Here is a 20,363-nt window from a genome sequence, read left to right on the forward strand (position 1 = left end):
TGTACAGATATGCCTCATTCTTCTTCCAGCTTGAACAGAACCTCACCCAGCACTTTGTTGGGATATATACAGCTTTACATGAAATCCTACCCATGGTGCATTACTATAGGGGAACATCACAACATTAACTGCCAGAAAAAAATTGTAAGACCAACTTGTGATAGAACTACACACCTTTATAATTTAAAACTTACACACACAACCAGTAAACCACTTGAAATTTCCAGAAATGGTCATTAAGATGGTTTTAGTCAACCAACCATTCTAATTTTGCAGATGTTAATACTTAATTACTACTCAAACAATTCTCATTTTCAACTTTTTCCGTGATTTATTACGTTTCTTACTCTTTTGATCATTTTGTTATATCCTAGTCATGTATTTATTTAGTTCAGGCACTAATGACATTGCTCTCACATGCTCTGAATTCACACAGAAGCAACAATCATCAATCTGTTTGGAACCAAAGATATTATGCTGTTTTGCCGTATGGAGCTGTCCTAACATAATTAACATTGTATGTTATTGTGGAAATTGCACAATATTTCAGTGAGGCAGTAGCTTGTCTTCTGTAGGTGCGTCTGCAGCGAGCTGTAGTGGTGACCCAAACTATATGCTAGCTTGTGGAAAAGTGCAGATGCACAGAGGAGGGGTGGGGATTGTAAAATCATCTGACAGGAAGTAGACAATCAGAGGTCCCTGCTAGGGAAACAAACCACTCACCTTACACTGTGTGGCACAGAAGTCCTGGTTGCAACCTGCAGACCTCAGATTGTGCACTCAGCCAAGTTGCTAGTGTCCAACCTGCTCATGATGACTTTGAGCCCTATGGTGCCTTCTCACCAGATTCATTTCTGTGCAAACAGTGATGTCTTATTGCCAATAGGACTGATTTTGATGATTAAGTCATTCTCTATATGTCTTTTGACAGCTTCTGTCATGTTGGATTTTTGGTAAAAGATCTTGTCCTGTCCAGATTCCTTGATGTGTCCCGTATCTAGACAGTATTAGCAACAGCTGACCTTGTGTGGTATGACAACCCTCATTCCTCGCATCTATCTTTACCAGTGTGGCTTGTCTGGCCAATGTATGATTTCCCACAAACAGTTTTTGTGCTCCTAGGTTACTTGGCCACACTTGTGATTTATCCATTTGGAGCAGTCAGTTTCCTGGATGATTAAACTACCCATTCGTAACACCACATTATAAAAAAGGTGGAAGGGATAATGTAGACAATTTTAGATCTGTTTCTCTGCCATAAATTATTTACTAAAGTTATTGAAAAAGCTGTATATATAAGGGTATTTGATCATTCCAGTTCACATAATTTTCTGTCAGATTTACAGTTTCATTTTAGAAGTGATGTAACAATTGAAAATGCTACATATTCTCTTTTCTCTCAGAGGCACTGGATGGATTAAATGAAAAGTCATAAACACTAAGCATCTTTGATTTAACTTAGACATTTCATTATGTTAATCACAAAATATTACTGAAGAAGTTGGACCATTATGGAATAAGAAGAGTAGCTGCTCACAATTGCTTCCTCTCATAGTTTAAGAACAGGCAGAAGAAGGACATTCATCATAGTAATGAGAATGGCTATGACAGATAGGCTGATTGGGGCATTGTTAAAAGGGGGGATGGGGGTTCTTGACAGGTGATTCTGAAATATTTTTGTTTGCTTATAACACTAGCTTAGTACTGAAAGATGTCTTAAATAGTACAGTTCAGTGCATAAGTTCATGGCTTGTAGAAAATAGATTGATTCTAAGTCACAGTAGGACTCAGTTTTTACCATTTATAACACACAGTTTAACTAAAATTGGCATTTTGAATACACAGAATGGGCACATAATTAGTAAGTGAAAAATCCAAATTCTTAGACGTTCAGGTAGATGGTAAACTGTAGTTGAAAGCCCATCTTCAGTATTTTGTCCAAAAACAGAATGCTGCTGTATTTACCATTAGAATAGTATCTGCAATAAGAGTTAGTTCAACAGGAAAATTAGTCCAATTTGGTTATTTTCATTTTGCTTATGACATATGGTATTGTATTCTGGTGTAGCTCTTTCTGTTTGCAAAGCATATTTTTGGATGAGAAACAGGCAGTTCAAGTAATATGTGGGGTAAGTTCACAAACCTCCTATTGACTAATGTTCAGGAATTTGGGGATTCTGAAAGTGACCTCTCAATATATATTTTCTTTAATGTCATTTGTTGCTAACAATATAAACTTATTCCCAAGAATAAGCAGCTTCCACTGCAATCTGCATTTGGATTGCACAGCCTTGGCTTCTGTTTAGAGAGGTATGCAGTATTTTGCTGCATCCATTTTCAAAAAGCTACCACAAGAATTAAAAAATCCTAGCAGTAATCAATGCAATTGCAAGTTTAAATTGAAGAATTTTTTCTTTGCTTACTCATTCTATTCTGTTGGAGAGTTCCTAGAAAAATCAAGCAAATTCCTGTGTTATATTGTTGATTATGCTAGTATATACTCAGCAGCTTGTCATCTGCATAGGATCCATGAAGATTTTATATTATTTACTGTTAGTTTTTCTGATGTTAATTTCATATACTGACTCATTTCAAAACCATGGAGACTTGCTCCTCAGTTTGTTCCTGTGGAACTGCACAATTGAAATAAAAAGAAATTCTTAGACCAGAATCATCTTTTACAGAACCCGACATTGATTGCACTCACACTTTAGATTGAAAAACACATTTAATTAGGGTGAAGTGGGGTAAGTGTAACCATGGGGTTAGTGTAACCACAGCTTATGGTGCCTTAAAGAAGCTGTATTTTTACCTCTGACCTATCACACATGTTAATTTACTCTTTTCTTTGTTATATTGAACCATAAGTTGTCAAATCTGAAAATTGGTAATTAATTTTTGGACTTGAATTGACGTCTACATTTTCACTCTGTGAGTGAGTGACATGCTCGGAATTTGGTAGTCTGTCATTTTTGCAGTTTTAAAGATAACTGCACAATTTTTTGGTTACAAACTAACTTTTGCATGATAATTTCAAATATGAGATTCGTTTTACTCTACTGATAAAGCTCTTGATATGCCAGGCATGGTTACACTTACCCCAACTTTTTCCCATGTGTGGCAAGTGTAACCAATCGGCTGGGGCAAGTGTAACCAGGGTGGGTTAGATCAACTAAACTGGCCTTCCTGTACATATGGATACCAGAATACCTGATGTGCTGGATTTGTAGGCCTACTGAGTTTGTGTGAGATATATTTTATTTTTTATTTAAGTCTATTATATTTTTAAACCACATTTCCTTTTATAAAATATGAACAGAACTGTAAACAATGCCACAATTTCAATTACAGTACTGTATGTAAAGCATTGTTTGACTGACAACAATGTTGAGCATGATAATTCATTTCTGTGTTGTCTTTTCATATATGTGCCGGTGTATTGAGAGGTTGGACTATTGAGGGCACATCAGCAAAGTTAGAATGTATTTCTCTTAGAAAAAATAGTTACACATGAGTAAACCAAATCTTTCATAACCTATCTATCCCATTGTCAAATTGTTTTATTTCAGATTTGTGACTTAGTGTGGTAGGCCAAGTTTTATCTGTGAAACATAAAGTGCCAAAATGGTTAGGAACTACCAGAGGAAGACTAACTGTGCTACTTCCTACACAAAAGAACAGTTTTCTAGTGAATTGATGATATACAAAGAGGAATTTGTACAATACATCAGGCTAGTGCTAAATATCAAATACCCTACTCAACACTTGAGAAACACATAAAAGGTTCTCGTGGTGTTAAAAGTGTTTCTCAAGGATGATCTACAGTAATCCCATATGAAAAAGAATAGCAACTAGCAAATGGACTGACAACTTTAGAAAAGTGGGGGTGGGGCCTAAGCAGGAAGGAAGTTTTGGAATTGGTTGGGAAGTACATAAGAAGAAATAAAATACCAAACCCGTTCAAGAATTGTATACCTGAAGTTCCTGGGGTTCAAGAAAAGGCATAAACTGTCTATAAAAAAGCCACAGACCCTTGAATATGCACGAAAAAAAGCTGGCTCTGATCCTTTCATCATTGAGGGGTATTTTGATATTCTGAAACAAACACTCAGAGGCTTAGACGTTGAAAACAAACCAAAGCAGATATTTAATATTGATGAGACTAGTTTCTCTCTAGACCCAACAAAAACCAAAGTTGTTGGTAAAACTAATTCTCCATCTTCAAGAATCGCAGTGGGACCTGCTAGGGAAACTACCACTGTGTTTCTTGGTGGTAATTCAGATGGGGACAAGCTGCCTGCCTTAATAGTGTTCACGGGGAAGAATGTCTGGGACACTTGGATGGCACCACCGCCACAACCTCCTTTTCCTGAAACCTGCTATGCTCCTTCATAAATGGATGGATGGAGTCAGACATTTTTTTAAAATTATTTTGAAAAATCTTTTTTTGAAATTTTGTGGTCCACATAGACCTATCCTTCTAATCTATGATGGCCACACTACACACATTGATGACCATGTGATTAAAAGTGCTATTGAAAATGATATTACAATAATAAAGCTGCCCCCTCATTCAAGTCACATCCTGCAGCCAATGGATGTATCAGTGTTTAAGAGTGTGAAATCTACTTGGGACCAAAAGTTAACTTGTCACCAGAGACATAATCAAGGGGTAAAAATTAGCAAACGTGACTTTTTTTTCAAAAACAAAATGTATATTGTTTAAAAGTCAATAAGTCAAACTTTAAGCATGAGAAAGTTCAAAATCATATCTTCAATAACAAGTTGGCAATTTGGTTTCAAAGTTGACCTATGCCAAAACGTGGTTACACTTACCCCACTTCACCCTAATCATTTCTTGAAAAATCATGTCCCAAATGACACATCATCAACATAAAGTCAGGAAGACCATCCTTTTCAGGTTCTCCTTATGTTCTGGCTGCTCACCATGTGCAATGCTGCTGGTAAAAATTCATAATGGATCTGCTTCTCAGAATACTTATCCTGGACTAAAATATAACAGAGGTGGCAAAACTCGGCTGTTGACAAGCTCTCAGGGTCTTGCATACCTCAGGAGATAGGTGATGACACCTTGTAGAATAAATACATATCAGGTCAAATAATTGAAAATCCAAGATGGAACAACAGTGTTAGACGCGCACACACACACACACACACACACACACACACACACACACACACACACACACACCCGCCTGTTAGAGCCTGCAGTAGTATGGTGGGGACAGGGTGGTGGCAGTGGGCTTCATAGGTGCAATGTCGGGAGGCAGTGCTAGAAGGAGGAGGGGGGAAGGATAGGAGGTGGGAATGAAGGGGATAGAAGCAGAGAAGGGGAAAGGACTAAGCAGATGCACTCAGAGGATAGGTGGAGTGTACGAGGTTGGAGTGGAAGGAGGGAAGGGTGTAGAGGCAGGTGGAGGAGAGAGACTAGTGATTTTTGAGACCAGGGGGTTACAGAAATGAAAGATATGTTGCAGAGAGAGTTTCCACCCACACAGTTCATAAAAGCTGGTGTTGGTGGGAAGAATCCAGATGCCATGACCTTTGAAGTAGTCATTGAATTTGAGCACACTGTGTCACACAACATGCTCTGTAGTCAAGTGTCCCAAGTGTTCCTTGGCCACATTTTCGCAGTTGCTATTCGTGCAGACAGACAGCTTGTTAGTGCTCATGCCCATGTAGAAAATCACACAGTGGTGGAGGCCGAGGAGGTATGGATGACATTCCCAATAAACATAACACATGCTGTAATTTGCAGAACTGGGTCTTTATTTGTTGTCCAAGAGATGTGAGAAGAATGGCACTTGTGGATTTTATAATCTCATGCTGCAGGAGAATGGATGTAAGCCCATATCACAGTCTTGTGGGGAAACCAGATAAGCACACTTCTTCTGGATTGAGGGGAAGGGGAAATAAAAAATTACACTATAACCCTAGCAAATAGTGTAGTGAGGAAATACTAATCAGAGCCTGGTTTCAATAGGATACAGTAAATATAAATTGTTAATGTATACATTTTCCAGGTAGTTTACTAATGCAATTTCATTTACTTTTCAGGCAAATCCTCAGAAGCCTCCAGTTGTAAAATTGATAGAAGCTGGAGCAAAGTATGGCACATCAGTAATCCCCCAAGGTGGAGAGAAGCAAGCCTTACCTGCTGACTCAACATTCATACTTAAGGATGGGGATCAGATTCAGTTTGGTTTGCAGTGGAATCTGTGGAAGTATGTTTCTGTTTATAGCCTACAGTTACATATATTTTACCAGTATTCTTTCGTGTTACTTTAAAATTTTTATGTTCTTATGGACTAGTAGAATAATCTGTAGTTACTGTTTCAGTTTTGTCTCCTCTGATGCATATTTGGCGTATTTTACTTCCTTTCTTATGCTGATTATCCTTTAATTCATCAATTCTGCCATAGACAGTTTGTTTCTTCTGGCAGTTTCTTCAACATGGATGGGTGTCAGCAGTTCCTTTTTTCCTGAAAAGTTCTATTTATTTCCCAATTCAATGTTTTACAGATTTTCTCTCTATTTGTTTGCAGTGGTTAGCACACAGGATTCACAAATGGAAAGATGACGATTCAGATCTGCATCCAACAATCATGATTTAGGTTTTCTGTTATTTCCCTAAATCATTCCAGGTAAACACCAGGATGGTTTCTTTGAAAAGGCACAACCAACTTCCTTCCCCTTCTTTGAAAAAATCCAACCTTGCGATCCATTTCTAATGACCTTGATGCCAATGGGACATTGAACCCCAATCTTCATTCCTTTTCCTCTCTATTTGTTAGAAATTTCCCACTTTTAATAACATTACTTAATATATCCATTCCATCTGTAACTTCAAATGTAATGTCAAATGCAGTACAGACAGCAGTCATCAACAGATCAGTGCATATGTAACGTGATTTGGACTAAATATTCTTCCAGAAAAATTCTTGTTCTGTTTTCAGTGTCATCTCAAACTTCTGTAGGACTAACTTGGTTGGCAGTTCACAAACATTAGATTCGTATCTGTTATACCTGTCTTGTTCAGTAATGGAAGAGGAGGTGAGGTGTGGAGAAGGCAAGCCAGTGGAGAGGAGTGGTGTGAAGAGAACATGTTCTGCTTCCTAAGACAATGCTGATCATACATATGCACTGTGTGCTTCAAACCTAAAAACTATGAATAGAGAAAGAAAACATAAAAGTAAGCAACACTCACAGGTTTCACAAAAGTAAGATGTTGAAAATAGTGCCCATGATGAACTAGGAATTGCTTCATCACTAATTAACAGTTAAATGAGCAAACCAAATTCATGACCCAAACTTACATCTAAAGGCTACTAGAATCTTTCATTTAGTACTGTTACTTAAATTTCATGGAAAATAAAAAATGTGTACCAGGACAACTGTTCCTTAAGTGGTGGTGCACTTACCAGCTGAGCTACTTGAGCATTACTACCTGCTTCCACAACTTCAATTCTGCCAGTACCCAGTTTTTATATACCACGTGGGAGAAATGCTTCTGAAAGAGAGAATGTTATGGAGAAATAGCTTGGCCACTCCTGGCCTGCAGGATAACTCTTGTGAAGCATGGAACATAAGAGGGGGATACTGGTAGAACTGAATCCGTGAAGATGAGTCATCAATCATGCTAGTTGCTCAGTTAGTGAGAGCATTTCCCATGAAAAGAGAGATTCTGGATTCATGTCCCAGTCAGACACTCAGTTTTGACATGCCAAGAAGTTTCAGAACAGTGCACAATCCGCTGCAAAATGAAATATTTATTCTGGAGTATTGTTATGGTTAGATTGCTTAAATTAACAGTGACCAGACACAAAACACTATCAGATCAAAGCACCCTATCCTCACTATCCCACAACCTCAAAACCTTCTCTCCCATCTGCTTCATCCAGTCATCCTCAATAACCAAAAGTACCTGCTTTTTGACAGACGTCACCCCTTCCATGGCAGAAAATCACCTCCCTATTGGTTGGCTACCTGTGGATGGTGCATCTGCAGTGGCAATAATTCATTTGTCTGTTATGCTGAAGCCTCACCAACGCCTTCACAGACAGACCTGGTCCGCAAACTGATTTCACATGCTGTATCCTCATAGAACTCTGATACTCCCGCCACTCACAAAAATCAGCTTCAAAAGAGCATTATGCAATAGCACCATGGACTGTAGCAAATGAACCACATCCTTCACCAGGTCTCTGATTATCTATTGTTGTGCCCAGAGATAGACACCCCCTCCTGAAGTGGTATTGCATCGCCTGTCTGACCAAAGTGACATCTTGGTGTCAATTGCACTGCCAACTCCTTGTCCAGGTGTCATATCCCTGCAGAATACCCAGGTGCAAGAGCTGCCCAGTTCAATCACCCATCGCATCCTACTCCAGTCTTGTCAGAGACTTAGCCTGTTGCATCAGAGGCAAGACCAGCTGTGAAAGCAGTCATGCCACATGCCGTGTCTGCTACAATTACTGCACAGCATTTTATCTGAGCGCAACCATCAACCAGCTGTCCACCAGAATGAGTGGCCACTCTAAACTGTGTCCGAGAACAGAGTCAACCACCCAGTTGCACGACACACTGCTGAGCACAAGCTTGAGTTTAGTAGCTGCTTCACAACCTGTGGTATCTGGATCCTTCCCTCCAGCACCATCTTTTCTGAGCTATGTAGATGGGAGTTATCCTTGCAACACAGTCTTAGCTCCCAAAATGCTCCTGGCCACGCTCTCCACTATCTCGCTATCCTCTCACCCTCTTCACAACAGTTCCCCCTTCCTCTGTTCTGCCACACCCTCCCAATCCATGTGGTCTTCATCATGGGCCACACCTCAATTGCTCTGGTAGCTGCGTGCCACTTGTCAACCTGTCCACCTGCCATCCCTCTCTCAGGCATTCCTGTCCCGCACAACTGCTGCCTCTGCTTTCCCCCCCCAGCCATTAAATTCACCATACCCAAACTGTACTTTTACTTCCCATCCCTTTCTCCCTCTGCCCATCCCACTTGATGCAAGCCCCACCCAAGTTCACCTGCTGAACTGCAATCCCGGCATTCTGTGGCCAGCAGACACAATATAGGTGCACAAGCGGTTTTTGTGTGTGTGTGTTAGTGAGTAGTCTCCTTAACTCCTAAATTATTTATCTTCAAATTAAACATACATGTAACTTCATATAACTTGACCACTGCTTCATTGTATCACTGTTGTACATCTTAAAACATTTTCAGGGCTCTACAGGCTTGTGCAGATAACATTTGTTATCATACACTGAAGAGCCAAGTAAACTGGTACACCTGTCAAATATCATGTAGGGCCCCCACGAGCACACAGAAGTGCTGCAACACGACATGGCATGGACTCGACTAATGTCTGAAGTTGTGCTGGAGGGAACTGACACTATGAATCTTGGAGGGCTGTCCATAAATCCATAAGAGCACAAGGAGTGGAGAGGTCTTCTGAGCAGCATGTTGCAAGGTATCCCAGATATGCTAAATATTGTTCATGTCTGGGAAGTTTACCAGCAGCAGAAGTGTTTAAACTCAGAAGAGTGTTCCTCGAGCCACTTTGTAGCAACTCTGGACGTGTGGGGTGTCTCATTGTGCTACTGGAATTCCCAAGTCTGTCGGAATGCATAATTGACATGAATGAATGCAAGTGATCAGACAGGATGTCCATGTACATGTCACCTGTCAGAGTCATATTTAGACGTATTAGGAGTCCGATATGACTCCAAATGCACATGCCCCACACCATTATAGAACCTCTAGAGCTTGAACAGTCCCTTGCTGACGTGCAGGGTTCATGGATTCATGAGTTTGTCTCTACCCATACACATCCACTCGATACATTTTGAAACAAAGACTCGTCCGACCAGGCAACATGTTTCCAGTCATCAACAGTCCAATGTCGGTGTTGATGGACCCAGGCAAGGTGTAAAGCTTTGTGTCATACAGTCATCAAGGGTACATGAGTGGGCCTTCAGCTCCAAAAGCCTATATCAATGATGTTTCGTTAAATGGTTTGCACGCTGACATTTGTTGATGGCCCAGCATTGAAATATGCAGCAGTTTGCTGAAGAGTTGCACTTCTGTCACACTGAATGATTCTCTTCAGTTGCCATTGGTCCCATTCTTGCAGGATGTCTTTCCTGTCACAACAATGTTGGAGATTTAATGTTTTACCAGATTCCTGATATTCATGGTACACTCGTGAAATGGTTGCACGGGAAAAATCCCTACTTCATCGCTACCTCAGATGTGCTGTGTCCCATGGATCATACGCCGACCATAACACCTCGTTCAAACTCACTTAAATCTTGATAACCTGCCATTGTAGCAGCAATAACCGATCTAACAGCTGCGCCAGACATTTGTTGTCTTATAAAGGCGTTGCTGACTACAGTGCTGTGTTCTACCTGTTTACATATCTCTGTATTTGAATATGCCTGTTTAGATATCTCTGTATTTGAATATGCCTGTTTAGATATCTCTGTATTTGAATATGCATGCCTATACCAGTTACTTTGGTGTTTCAGTGTATATATTACCTGCAATCTGTGTTTGGTACATATATGATATTGACTGATAATATAATGTCAAACATGAGTGAATGTCAGCCACCCTGAAATACGAGACCTGTTTTTTAAGTAAGTACCATTTTGAAATTAAAAAAAGACTTGCTAAGATATCTCAATAATTTTATTTTTACATGAAAGCCTGTACCTTAATCTACTCACTGACGCCATTACAGTCTGATTCTTCCTTGTTTATGTTGTGTACTGAGTTTTTAAGATGCCTCCAATAATCGTGAGTCCCACTGACTGAAGTACGGGCTGTATAAGATTTCTTAGTGCTAAAGTCCTAAAATCGATCAATATTCATCGTGAGATCTGTGCAGTTTATGGAGAAAACATTATGAGTAATGGAATGGTAAGAAAGTGTGTGAGAACATTTAAAGATGGCTGCACAAATCTGCATGATGAACAACAGAGTGGGCGTCCTTCGGTTGTTAATGAAAGTTTGGTGCAGGAAGTGGACAATAAGGTGAGAGAAAACAGACGCTTTACGATTTCCTCCTTGCAGAATGACTTTCTTAACGTTTCTCACAGTGTTTTGTATGGCATTGTGACCGAGCACTTGAATTACCGAAAATTGTGCATACGTTGGGTACCGAAAATGTTGACGGACATGCACAAAATCAAATGTTTAGACAGTGCATTGACTTTCCTTGAGCGGTACCACAATGACGGTGATGATTTCTTAAGCCAAATTGTTACGGGCGATGAAACATGGATGGCCTACATCACACCACAATCAAAGCAACAGTCCATGGAAGTTGAGCAGGGCTTCGTTTTGCTGCAAGACAATGTCCGTCCGAATGTGGCAAATCAGACCAAAGATCTCATCACATCTTTTTGATGGGAAACTCTAGATCATCCTCCATACAGCCCCGATCTTGCGCCCAGTGACTACCATCTGTTCCTGCACTTGAAGAAACACTTGGGCGGTCAGCGTCTTCAAGATGATGATGAAGTCAAAACAGTGCTGATGCAGTGTTTAACAAGTCAGGCAGCAGACTTCTTTGAGGAGGGTATTCAAAAACTGGTACAAAGTTATGACAAGTGCCTCAATATTGACGGAAATTATGTAGAAAATTAGATTAAGGCACAGGCTTTCATGTAAAAATAAAATTATTGAGATATCTTAGCATGTCTTTTTTTTATTTCAAATCGGTAATTACTCAAAAAACACACCTCGTAATTTGGTACAGGCTACTGATTGGTGCTTATAACTTTCGTATAGGTACATTATTTCATACAGTTTTAACAACAATTGTGATTTAGTACCATTATTTCCAATGGAAATAAAATGTTTTATAAACAAGAAAATCACATGCATGTTTGGAAATATTATGAAGCTACAACAACCATATATGACCTTGTGCCTGACAGCCATTCAAGCATGTATTAAATGCTTAAAGAAAGAATAAGGCAGGGGCCATAAGTACCAAATAAAACATTTTTGTTACTTAATGAATTAGTTACTTGCATTTTCCATGGCCCATAGTTGTGATTTTTGCCAGGATATGGAAAGTTGCTGTTTACAATTGTAATATATGAGGGTTGCCCAGAAAGTAATGCACCACATTTTTTTCTTCAACAGTTCTTTGTGGAACATAATGGGAATTACACACACAAAAGAAAGGTGTTTTTCTTCACACCCAATTTTTTCCACGTAATCTGCACCCCATTCTGTGACATTCCTCCAGCGCAAAACAAGGGCGTGTATGCTCTGTCAGTACCAGTCTCTGTTGTGGTGGCGGACTGTGTGAATCACCTCCTCATTGTCCTCAGAATGTCTTCCACAAATGGCACCCTTTAGTGGTAAATGACATCAGCCCATTGCAACATGTCAGGTGTGTGTGACAGCTGTGGATGGTCTTCCCAACTGCTGCAAATTGTGGAGCTCCGCCAAACCACCTTCTGATGACCCACCTTCCGTGCCCATCAACTGACTGCACTTCTGTCAGCAGAAGATGCTCCATAGACTTTGCTGAAGTGTTTGTGAATATTTCCCACAGTTTCTCTCTCAGCAGGGAGAAATTGAATTCTCTACAACTTCTGTTGAAAACTTTGTGCAATTGTCTGGAATTTAAAAGATCAAATTGGGCCAAGTAGTTAATAAATTAAACATTTTCTGAAATTTCTTCTTTGCTTCTCTTGATGGTCTGGAAAACTACTGCAGATACACATCTGGGACATGTTTTATTAGATTCACCAGACCAATAACACCAAAATAAATGGAAATCATGCTTTACTTTAACCTCGTACAGTGTTGCGATGGCTTCATATTAGCAAAGTTGCTAAATTTCAGGCAAAATCTTTTATTAGCTGTAACTCCATAACTAAACATTTGCAGACCTATGTTTATATGAACTTTTTTCTTTAGTTTTAGTTGCAGAATAACATATTAAAATATTGGCCTATCACCCTATATTTGTCCAGTATTCTACCAATGAAACAAAGTCTGCCACCTGTCTTTCTTATAACTGACCCTATGTGATCATTCCATTTCATATCACAACAAATTGTTACTCCCAGTTATTGGCAAGATTCTCCTGTGTCCAGTTGTAACTCATCAATGTAATAGTAGAATATTACATTTCAGTGTTTTGTTAAGTGCATAGTACTACATCTCTTGAACATTTAAAGCAAGATGCACAAGTCATTGTACTAGTTTGAAATCTTATCAATATCTGATTTGATTTTTGTGCACCTTTTCAGATAGTACTTAATTATAGATGCCTGCATTATCTGCAAAAAATGTGAGGCTTCTATTGATATTGTCAGCCAGGCCATTTATATATAACAGTCGATAATAATTCAGGATATACAGTCCTACATCATAAGCAGAAGATGAAGATATAGAGAGAGTACATGAGGGTATAGAATGGGCAGCTCAGTTTGTAAAGGGAGATTATAAACTGGTAATCATGGGAGATTGGAACAGTGTAGTAAGGGAAGAAACTGAAAATTGTGTTATGGGAGAATATGGACTTGGCAGTAAGAAATGTGAGAAAGGTGAAGAAAATAATTAACTTCTGTAATAAATTTCAGCTAGTAGTAGTGAATACACTATCCCAAAAACACAAGAGGAGGAAGTATACTTGGAAAAGGCATGGAGACACGGGAAAATACCAGCAGGATTACATCATGGTGAGATAGAGATTGGGAAATCAGGTGGTGGATTGTAAGACATACGAAGGCCACACGAACACTAGGCTGAAGTTGCAGACAGTTGTCAGGAAAAATAAACATGGCAAGAAGTGAGATACTGAAATACTGACGAATGACAATATGTGTTTGATGTTCTTGCAGGCTGTAGATGTTGTGATAAAGAGTATTGTAATAAACAGTTAAATTGAAGAGAAGTGGTCATTTCTAAAAACGGTGATCACAGAATTTTGGTGGACAGTTGTGGGTACAGGAAAGGTGACAGCGAAGAAAAATTGAATAACAGCAGGTCCGGTTTAAGGTCCAAGCAACACAAGCTGCCACTGGGGCACCAGAGGCACCTCAGCTGTAAGACTTCTGTGCATGTCATTTCACAATTAGTAGTAGCCAGTTGAACCGCCAAGCTGAGAGGGGCACCATGGGTGTCCAAGTGCAAGATTTGTATTCACTGTGTGTCACAGTTAGTCTTACACATGTGAAAGGGTTCAGGGGAATAGGGTGGAAAGGGGAGCATTAAATGATAGCTCACATGTGTCCAAAAATGTTCTCAAACTGGCACTGGGTAACAGAAGAAATACTTCAACTGACTGACAAAAGAACGGAGTACAAAAGTGCTCAGAAAAAAGACAGGAATACAGCAGTATACCCCTTAGTAATGAAATTAAGAGGAAGTGCAGGAAAGCTAAAGTGAAATGGCTGCCAAAAAATGTGAAACAATTGCCAAAGAAATAGCTGTTGGAAGGACATATTCAGCATATAGAAAAGTCAAAACCAGCTTAGATGAAATTAAATTAAAAGTGCCAACATTGAAAGTTCAGGAGGAATTTCAATGTTAAACATAGAGGAGAGAACAATAGGTGGCAGGAATACATTGAAGGCCTGCATGATGGGGAGTAACTGTCTGCTGATGTGATGGAAGAAGGAATGGTAGTTGATTTGGAAGACATGGGGGATCCAGTTATTAGGGTCAGAGTTTAATATAGCTTTGAAAGGCTTGATACCAAATTAGGCGGAAGACATAGAGAATATTCCTTCTTAATTTCTAGAATCATTGGAGAAAATAGTAACCAAATGGGTATTCGAGCTGATGTGTAAAATCTATGAGACTGGAGATCATCAGAGTTTCAGAAAAATATGAGTGACACAATTCCAAAGCTGGTAAAGGAAAATAAGTGCAAGAATTATTGCTAGTTGGCTTAATGGCTCATGCATCCAAGTTCTGGATGAGAGTAATATACAGAAGCATGGAAAAGAAAGTTGAGAATTTCCCAGGTGGTGATCAGTTTGGCTGTAGGGAAGGTAAAGGCACCAGAGAAACAATTATAATGTTGCATTTGATAATGAAACTAAGAGAAGAAAAATCAAGATACCTCCATAAGATTTGTTAACCTAGAATGAGTGTTCTATAGTGTAAAATGAGACAAGATATCTGAAGAAAAGGTTTAAATTATAGGGAAAAATGGATAATATACTGTATGTATAAGAACCAAGAAGAAACAGTAAGAATGGAAGATTAAGAATGAAGTGCTCGAATTAAAAAGGGTATAAGATAGGAATGCAGTCTCTCTCCACCACTGTTCAACCCATACATCGAAGAAGCAATAACAAATAGGCTCAAGAATCGGATGAAAATTCAGGAATAAAGAATATCAAGGATAAGATTTGCTGATGCTATTGCTATCCTCAACAAAAACAAGGAATAATTGTAGTATATAGTGAAATGAATGAACAGTCGATTGAGCATAGAATATGGATTGATAGTAAACTAAGGAGAGAAAAGTATTGAGGAATAACAGAATGAGAATAGCTGCTGTGGCATTTATGCCCCATGTCAACACACATTTTATTAGATTTCATCATGCAGTATAGAAAGGCTTATGCTGCTATATGCCAGCAAGCAATTAGGACACATAGAAATCCCTTCTTCACATAAAACAACAGATGGGCACAGAGCATTAACAGGGAGAGGCGAGCAGGATCCTTGTCATACTGGAGCCTATGAAGGACACTGCAAAGCTTGGTGGCAAATATTAATATTAACTATTTAAATGTTTGTATACGACTCCAACTAGACTGCCTTCATTATTCGCACTGACAGCTACTTAACCATGATTTCAGTATCTCTGAAATCAAGCTCACATTTTAATTAGAATTTTATTTAAGATTGTCAGTCATTGGATAACTAAACTGGGGTAGAGCAGTTCTAAGCGCTTCAGTCTGGAACCGCGCGCCTGCTACGGTCGCAGGTTCAAACTTGCCTTGGGTATGGATGTGTGTGATGTCCTTAGGTTAGTTAGGTTGAAGTAGTTCTAAGTTCTAGGGGACCGATGACCTCAGATGTTAAGTTCCTTAGTGCTCAGAGCCATTTGAACCATTTAACTAAACTGGCCCATCAGGAACTCACCCTGTGCTGGCTGGCACGGAACACTGTGCTAGGTTACTAGACAGTCTTTGAGTAGTGTTCATGCTGACAACATGTACTTACTGTGAGGGAAATTTTTTATATCGTTCAACTATTAGTCAGCTTTGGGAAATGTTTACTAGGCATTCTGGTACTAATATTTGGAGAGGTAGTATGCATATGCAGTGAACTGAATATGTTTTTGCATAAAAGTGATTTAGTGAGTTAAAAGTGCCTCAGGAAATGTTTATGTACGAATTCATGAGTGTACAATTTCAGACATGTTATTAAATTCATGTGGAGATATTTTATGAACTTGAAATGGTGCTTGATATGTGATGACTAGAATCTGTGAGCTTAGATTCAAGTATTACCATTATACTGGCTCTAAAGATTGTTTTTCCCCTCTAGACGTTTCTGTTAACAATAAAAGTGGCATCCCATTATTTCGGGACTTTCATTAAAGTAATGTTGAGATTTTCTAATGTGCCACTCCATTGTTTAGAGTCAACTGTATGCTTGTATGGAGCCAAGACTTTTGGATTAGAGAAAGACCATTTGAGACATCAAGACAGCTTCACAAGATGTGATGTAAGCAAACCTCTTAATGGTGATTTAGGAAACCTGCAGGTGTGCTGGATCTTCTCTTTATGAGTTGGTCAGTGTAGCCATCCACATGCAATACTTCACGAGGAACAATTTGTGCTGTTAGCATGTCTGACACCATAATGTGTCACAGTAGGAGCACCCCTAATTAATAAATTAATTGGGAGTGGGTAAGAACCACTATACTGTGAGGCACCACTTCCTTAAAATATACTATAATTAATTAGAAGCTTGCCATCAAAATTGGAGACCACAAAGTAAATCAAATGATGGGAATGTGCACTTTGGAAGCAAAGCATTGCATAATAGGCAAAGCAAGGAGGACATAAAATGCAGACTAGCAGAAACAAAGAAGGCACTCGTGGCCAAGAGAAGTCTACTAATTTCAAAAATTGGCCTTAATTTGAGGAAAAAATTTCTGAAGATATATATCTGGCGTACAAGATTGTGCGGAAGGAAATAATGGACTATGGGAAAACTATGAAAGATGAGAACCCAAGCATTGGTGCTGTAGAAGGGTGTTGAAAATTAGGTAGACTGATAAGAAAGGAGGACTTTCTCCACTGAATTGGCAAGGAAAGAATGAAAAGTAATGCCTCCCCCTTCTTTAATTGAGTTTGGATGGGAATATTTTAATAAATCAAATGCAGAAATAATCCTTAGTATGTGATCTTTGAGTACCAATATTCACTTTTCCACATAATCACCTGCCTATCGGATACATTTCTGCCAACAATGAACAAGTTTTCTGAAGCTGTCATGGAAGAAGTCGACACTTTTTCTGCAACCACAGTCTCACAGTTCACTCAACATCTTCATTAGAAGCATAATGATGTCCCTGCAGATGGTCTTTCATTATCGGGTACCAATGGAAGTCAGATGGTGCTAAATCTAGACTGTATGGAGGATGCTATACAGTGGTGAGATTCAGTCTCTGAAGTTCTGCTGTGGTGGCACATGAAGTGTGTGGTTTGACATTGTCATGCTGCAGGAAAACATTTCCCTTTCTCTTTCGTACCCTTGTTAGCTGTTGTTTCAGAGTTCGCAGCATTGTGATGTAATGCTCTGAATTTATTGTTATTCCACAATCAAGAAAAACAACATTGATAACACCCTCTATGTCCCAGAACTCTGTGGGCATGATTTTTCCAGCTGAGGGCTGCGTCTTGAATTTCTTTTTCTGGGGCAAGTCTTTGTCTCGATATTCCATAGACTGACGTTTCGTCTCCGGGTTGTGATGGTGTACCCACGTTTCATCTCCTGTCACAATTGAATGGAGAAAGGCGTCACCTTCATTCTCATAACACGAGAGGAGTTCCTGGCAAATTTCAAGTCTGTGCGCTTTCATCTCGGCAGTCAGCACCCAGGGTACTCATCTTGCACAGATCTTCAGATAGCCAAGCAAAGCAATAATGTGACCCACACGTTCTTGTGAAATGCCTATTGTGTTTGCAGTTTCTCTCTGAGTGATACGACGATCGTCCTGAATCAGTCTAACATTTTGCTTGTGGAACTTGGTGGCTGCTGTCACAGGACATCCAACCCTTTGTTTGTCACACAGGTAAGATACTCCCATCTCAACATCTTTAAACTTACTTGCCCAATGACGCACAGGACTCACATCAACACAATCACCATAAATTTCCGTCATTTTCTGATGAATCTCCTTTTGAGTGACACCTTTTGCTGTCAAGGATTCAGTGACTGCACATTGCTTAAATCGCATTGACCGACCGTCTGCACAGGGTTCCATAGTTTACACTGTAACAATACAACCGTTCAGTGCTAAGGCTTCCCGCCAACTGGAGCTGTTGAGAAGAGGCTACGGAACAAGCCAGTACCTGCCACATACCAATGCTGCCAACTGTTGAAGAGTTGCAAAGATGGAGGCATTACTTTTCAATGAACCCTCGTATATGGAAGACATTGACAAGAAAAAGGGACAGGATGATAAAGGCTTTTGTTAAGACAACCGGAATTAACTTCCATGGTACTTTAGGGACCTGTAGAAGATGAAAGTGTAGGGGAAGACAGAGATTAGAATATATATTCAACAAATAATTGAGGATGTTGGGTGTAAGTGCTGCTCTGTGATGAAGAGGTCGCCACAGGAGAGGAAGTTGTGGCGAGTCACGTCAAACCAGCCAGAGCACTGATGATGACTGCTCCAGTTCTGGTGCCCACCTGTAGGGTCTTCGCTTCAATTTTTCTCTTTCTATCATCCCTTCACCATTCTGTTTGACGCCCTCACCCCTTTCTGCTGCTCAGTGACTTTAATACACGTCTGGGGCTCTTGTAGAACCTGTCCGAGAGGTGCCCTCTTGGCTGACCTTCTTAATCAACTCAAGCTTATCTGTCTTAACACTGGAGCATCCACTTTCCTTTCAGAGTCCTTGTTCACATTTCCCATTTGGACCTCTCGTTCTGCACTGCCCTGCATACCCGTTGTCTCAAGTGTTCCATTCTCTCTGACACGTACTCTAGCAACCATTTCCTGTGTGCCATCCATTTGCTGACTTGTACCCCACTCCTGTGTAAACCCAAGTGACAGCTTTCTAAGGCTGACTGGAGGCTGTACTTCTCCCTGACGATCTTTGCCTAGCAACATTTTCCTCAGTTGTGATGACCAGGTAGAATACCTTACAAACATTATCCTTACCGCCGCAGAAGATTTCATTCCTCGCACTTCATCTTTACCATACCATGTCCCAGTCCTTTGGTGGACTGAGGTGTGCCGCAATGCAATTCGCCCATGGAGATGTGCTTTCTGCATTTTTAACCGTCACCCTAGGATTGCGAACTGTACTTGCTATAAACAGTTGCATGTGCAGTGTCATTGCATTCTTTGGGAAAGCAAAAAAGCTAGCTGGATTTCTCTCACCAGTTCTTTTAACAATTCCACTCCGTCTTCTGCCATGTGGGTCAACCTCTGGCGGCTCTCTGGTACCAAGTCCATTCCCAAATTTCCAGCCTGACTGTAGTGGATGATGTCATTGTGGACCCCATTGCTATCTCCAACACTTTAGACCACTATTTTGTGGAGATTTCAACTCCTACCCTTTATTACCCTGTCTTCCTCCATCAGAAACGAATGGAAGAGGGTCAGGTGTTGCCCATCTCCTCTCAGAATAGTGAATGCTACAATGCTGCCAAGTACTATGAGAGAGCTAGATCATGCTCTCACTTCATCCTGATCATCTGCCCCAGGGCCAGACTATGTTCACATTGAGATGTTGCAGCACCTGTCTCTTGTGTACAAGCACTTTCTCCTTTGTGCATACAATCGCATCTGGGCAGACACCGTGTTTCTCAGACGCTGGCATGAAGCTACTGTCAAACCCATACCTAAGCCTGGTAAGAACTTCCTTCTATGTGGAAATACCAGACTGTGGCTGTGTTTTTTGATTTGCAGAAAGCCTATGGCACATGCTAGAGGACTGGTATCCTCCATACTCTATACACATGGGGCTTCTGAGTCACCCAACCCCTTTCCTTCAGGAATTTTTAAAAACAGAGTTTTCAGGTGCTATGTGAGTTCTGAATGCCAGACACCTTTACCCAGGAAAATGGGGTGCCTCAGGACTCCGTCTTGAGCATCGTCCTC

The 20,363-nt window shown here is 40.0% G+C and overlaps 1 protein-coding gene across 1 annotated transcript in view; it reads left to right on the forward strand.

Moving 5' to 3' along the window:
* Positions 1 to 20,363, forward strand: part of LOC126188116 (nibrin) — a 163,908-nt gene that overhangs the window by 20,176 nt on the left and 123,369 nt on the right. Inside the window, exon 3 of the mRNA XM_049929588.1 lies at positions 6,079 to 6,245. Coding sequence (XP_049785545.1) covers positions 6,079 to 6,245 — 167 coding nt within the window. The remainder of the gene's footprint in view (positions 1 to 6,078; positions 6,246 to 20,363) is intronic.

Source organism: Schistocerca cancellata, chromosome 5 (assembly GCF_023864275.1).
Source record: "Schistocerca cancellata isolate TAMUIC-IGC-003103 chromosome 5, iqSchCanc2.1, whole genome shotgun sequence".
Lineage (NCBI taxonomy): Eukaryota > Metazoa > Arthropoda > Insecta > Orthoptera > Acrididae > Schistocerca > Schistocerca cancellata.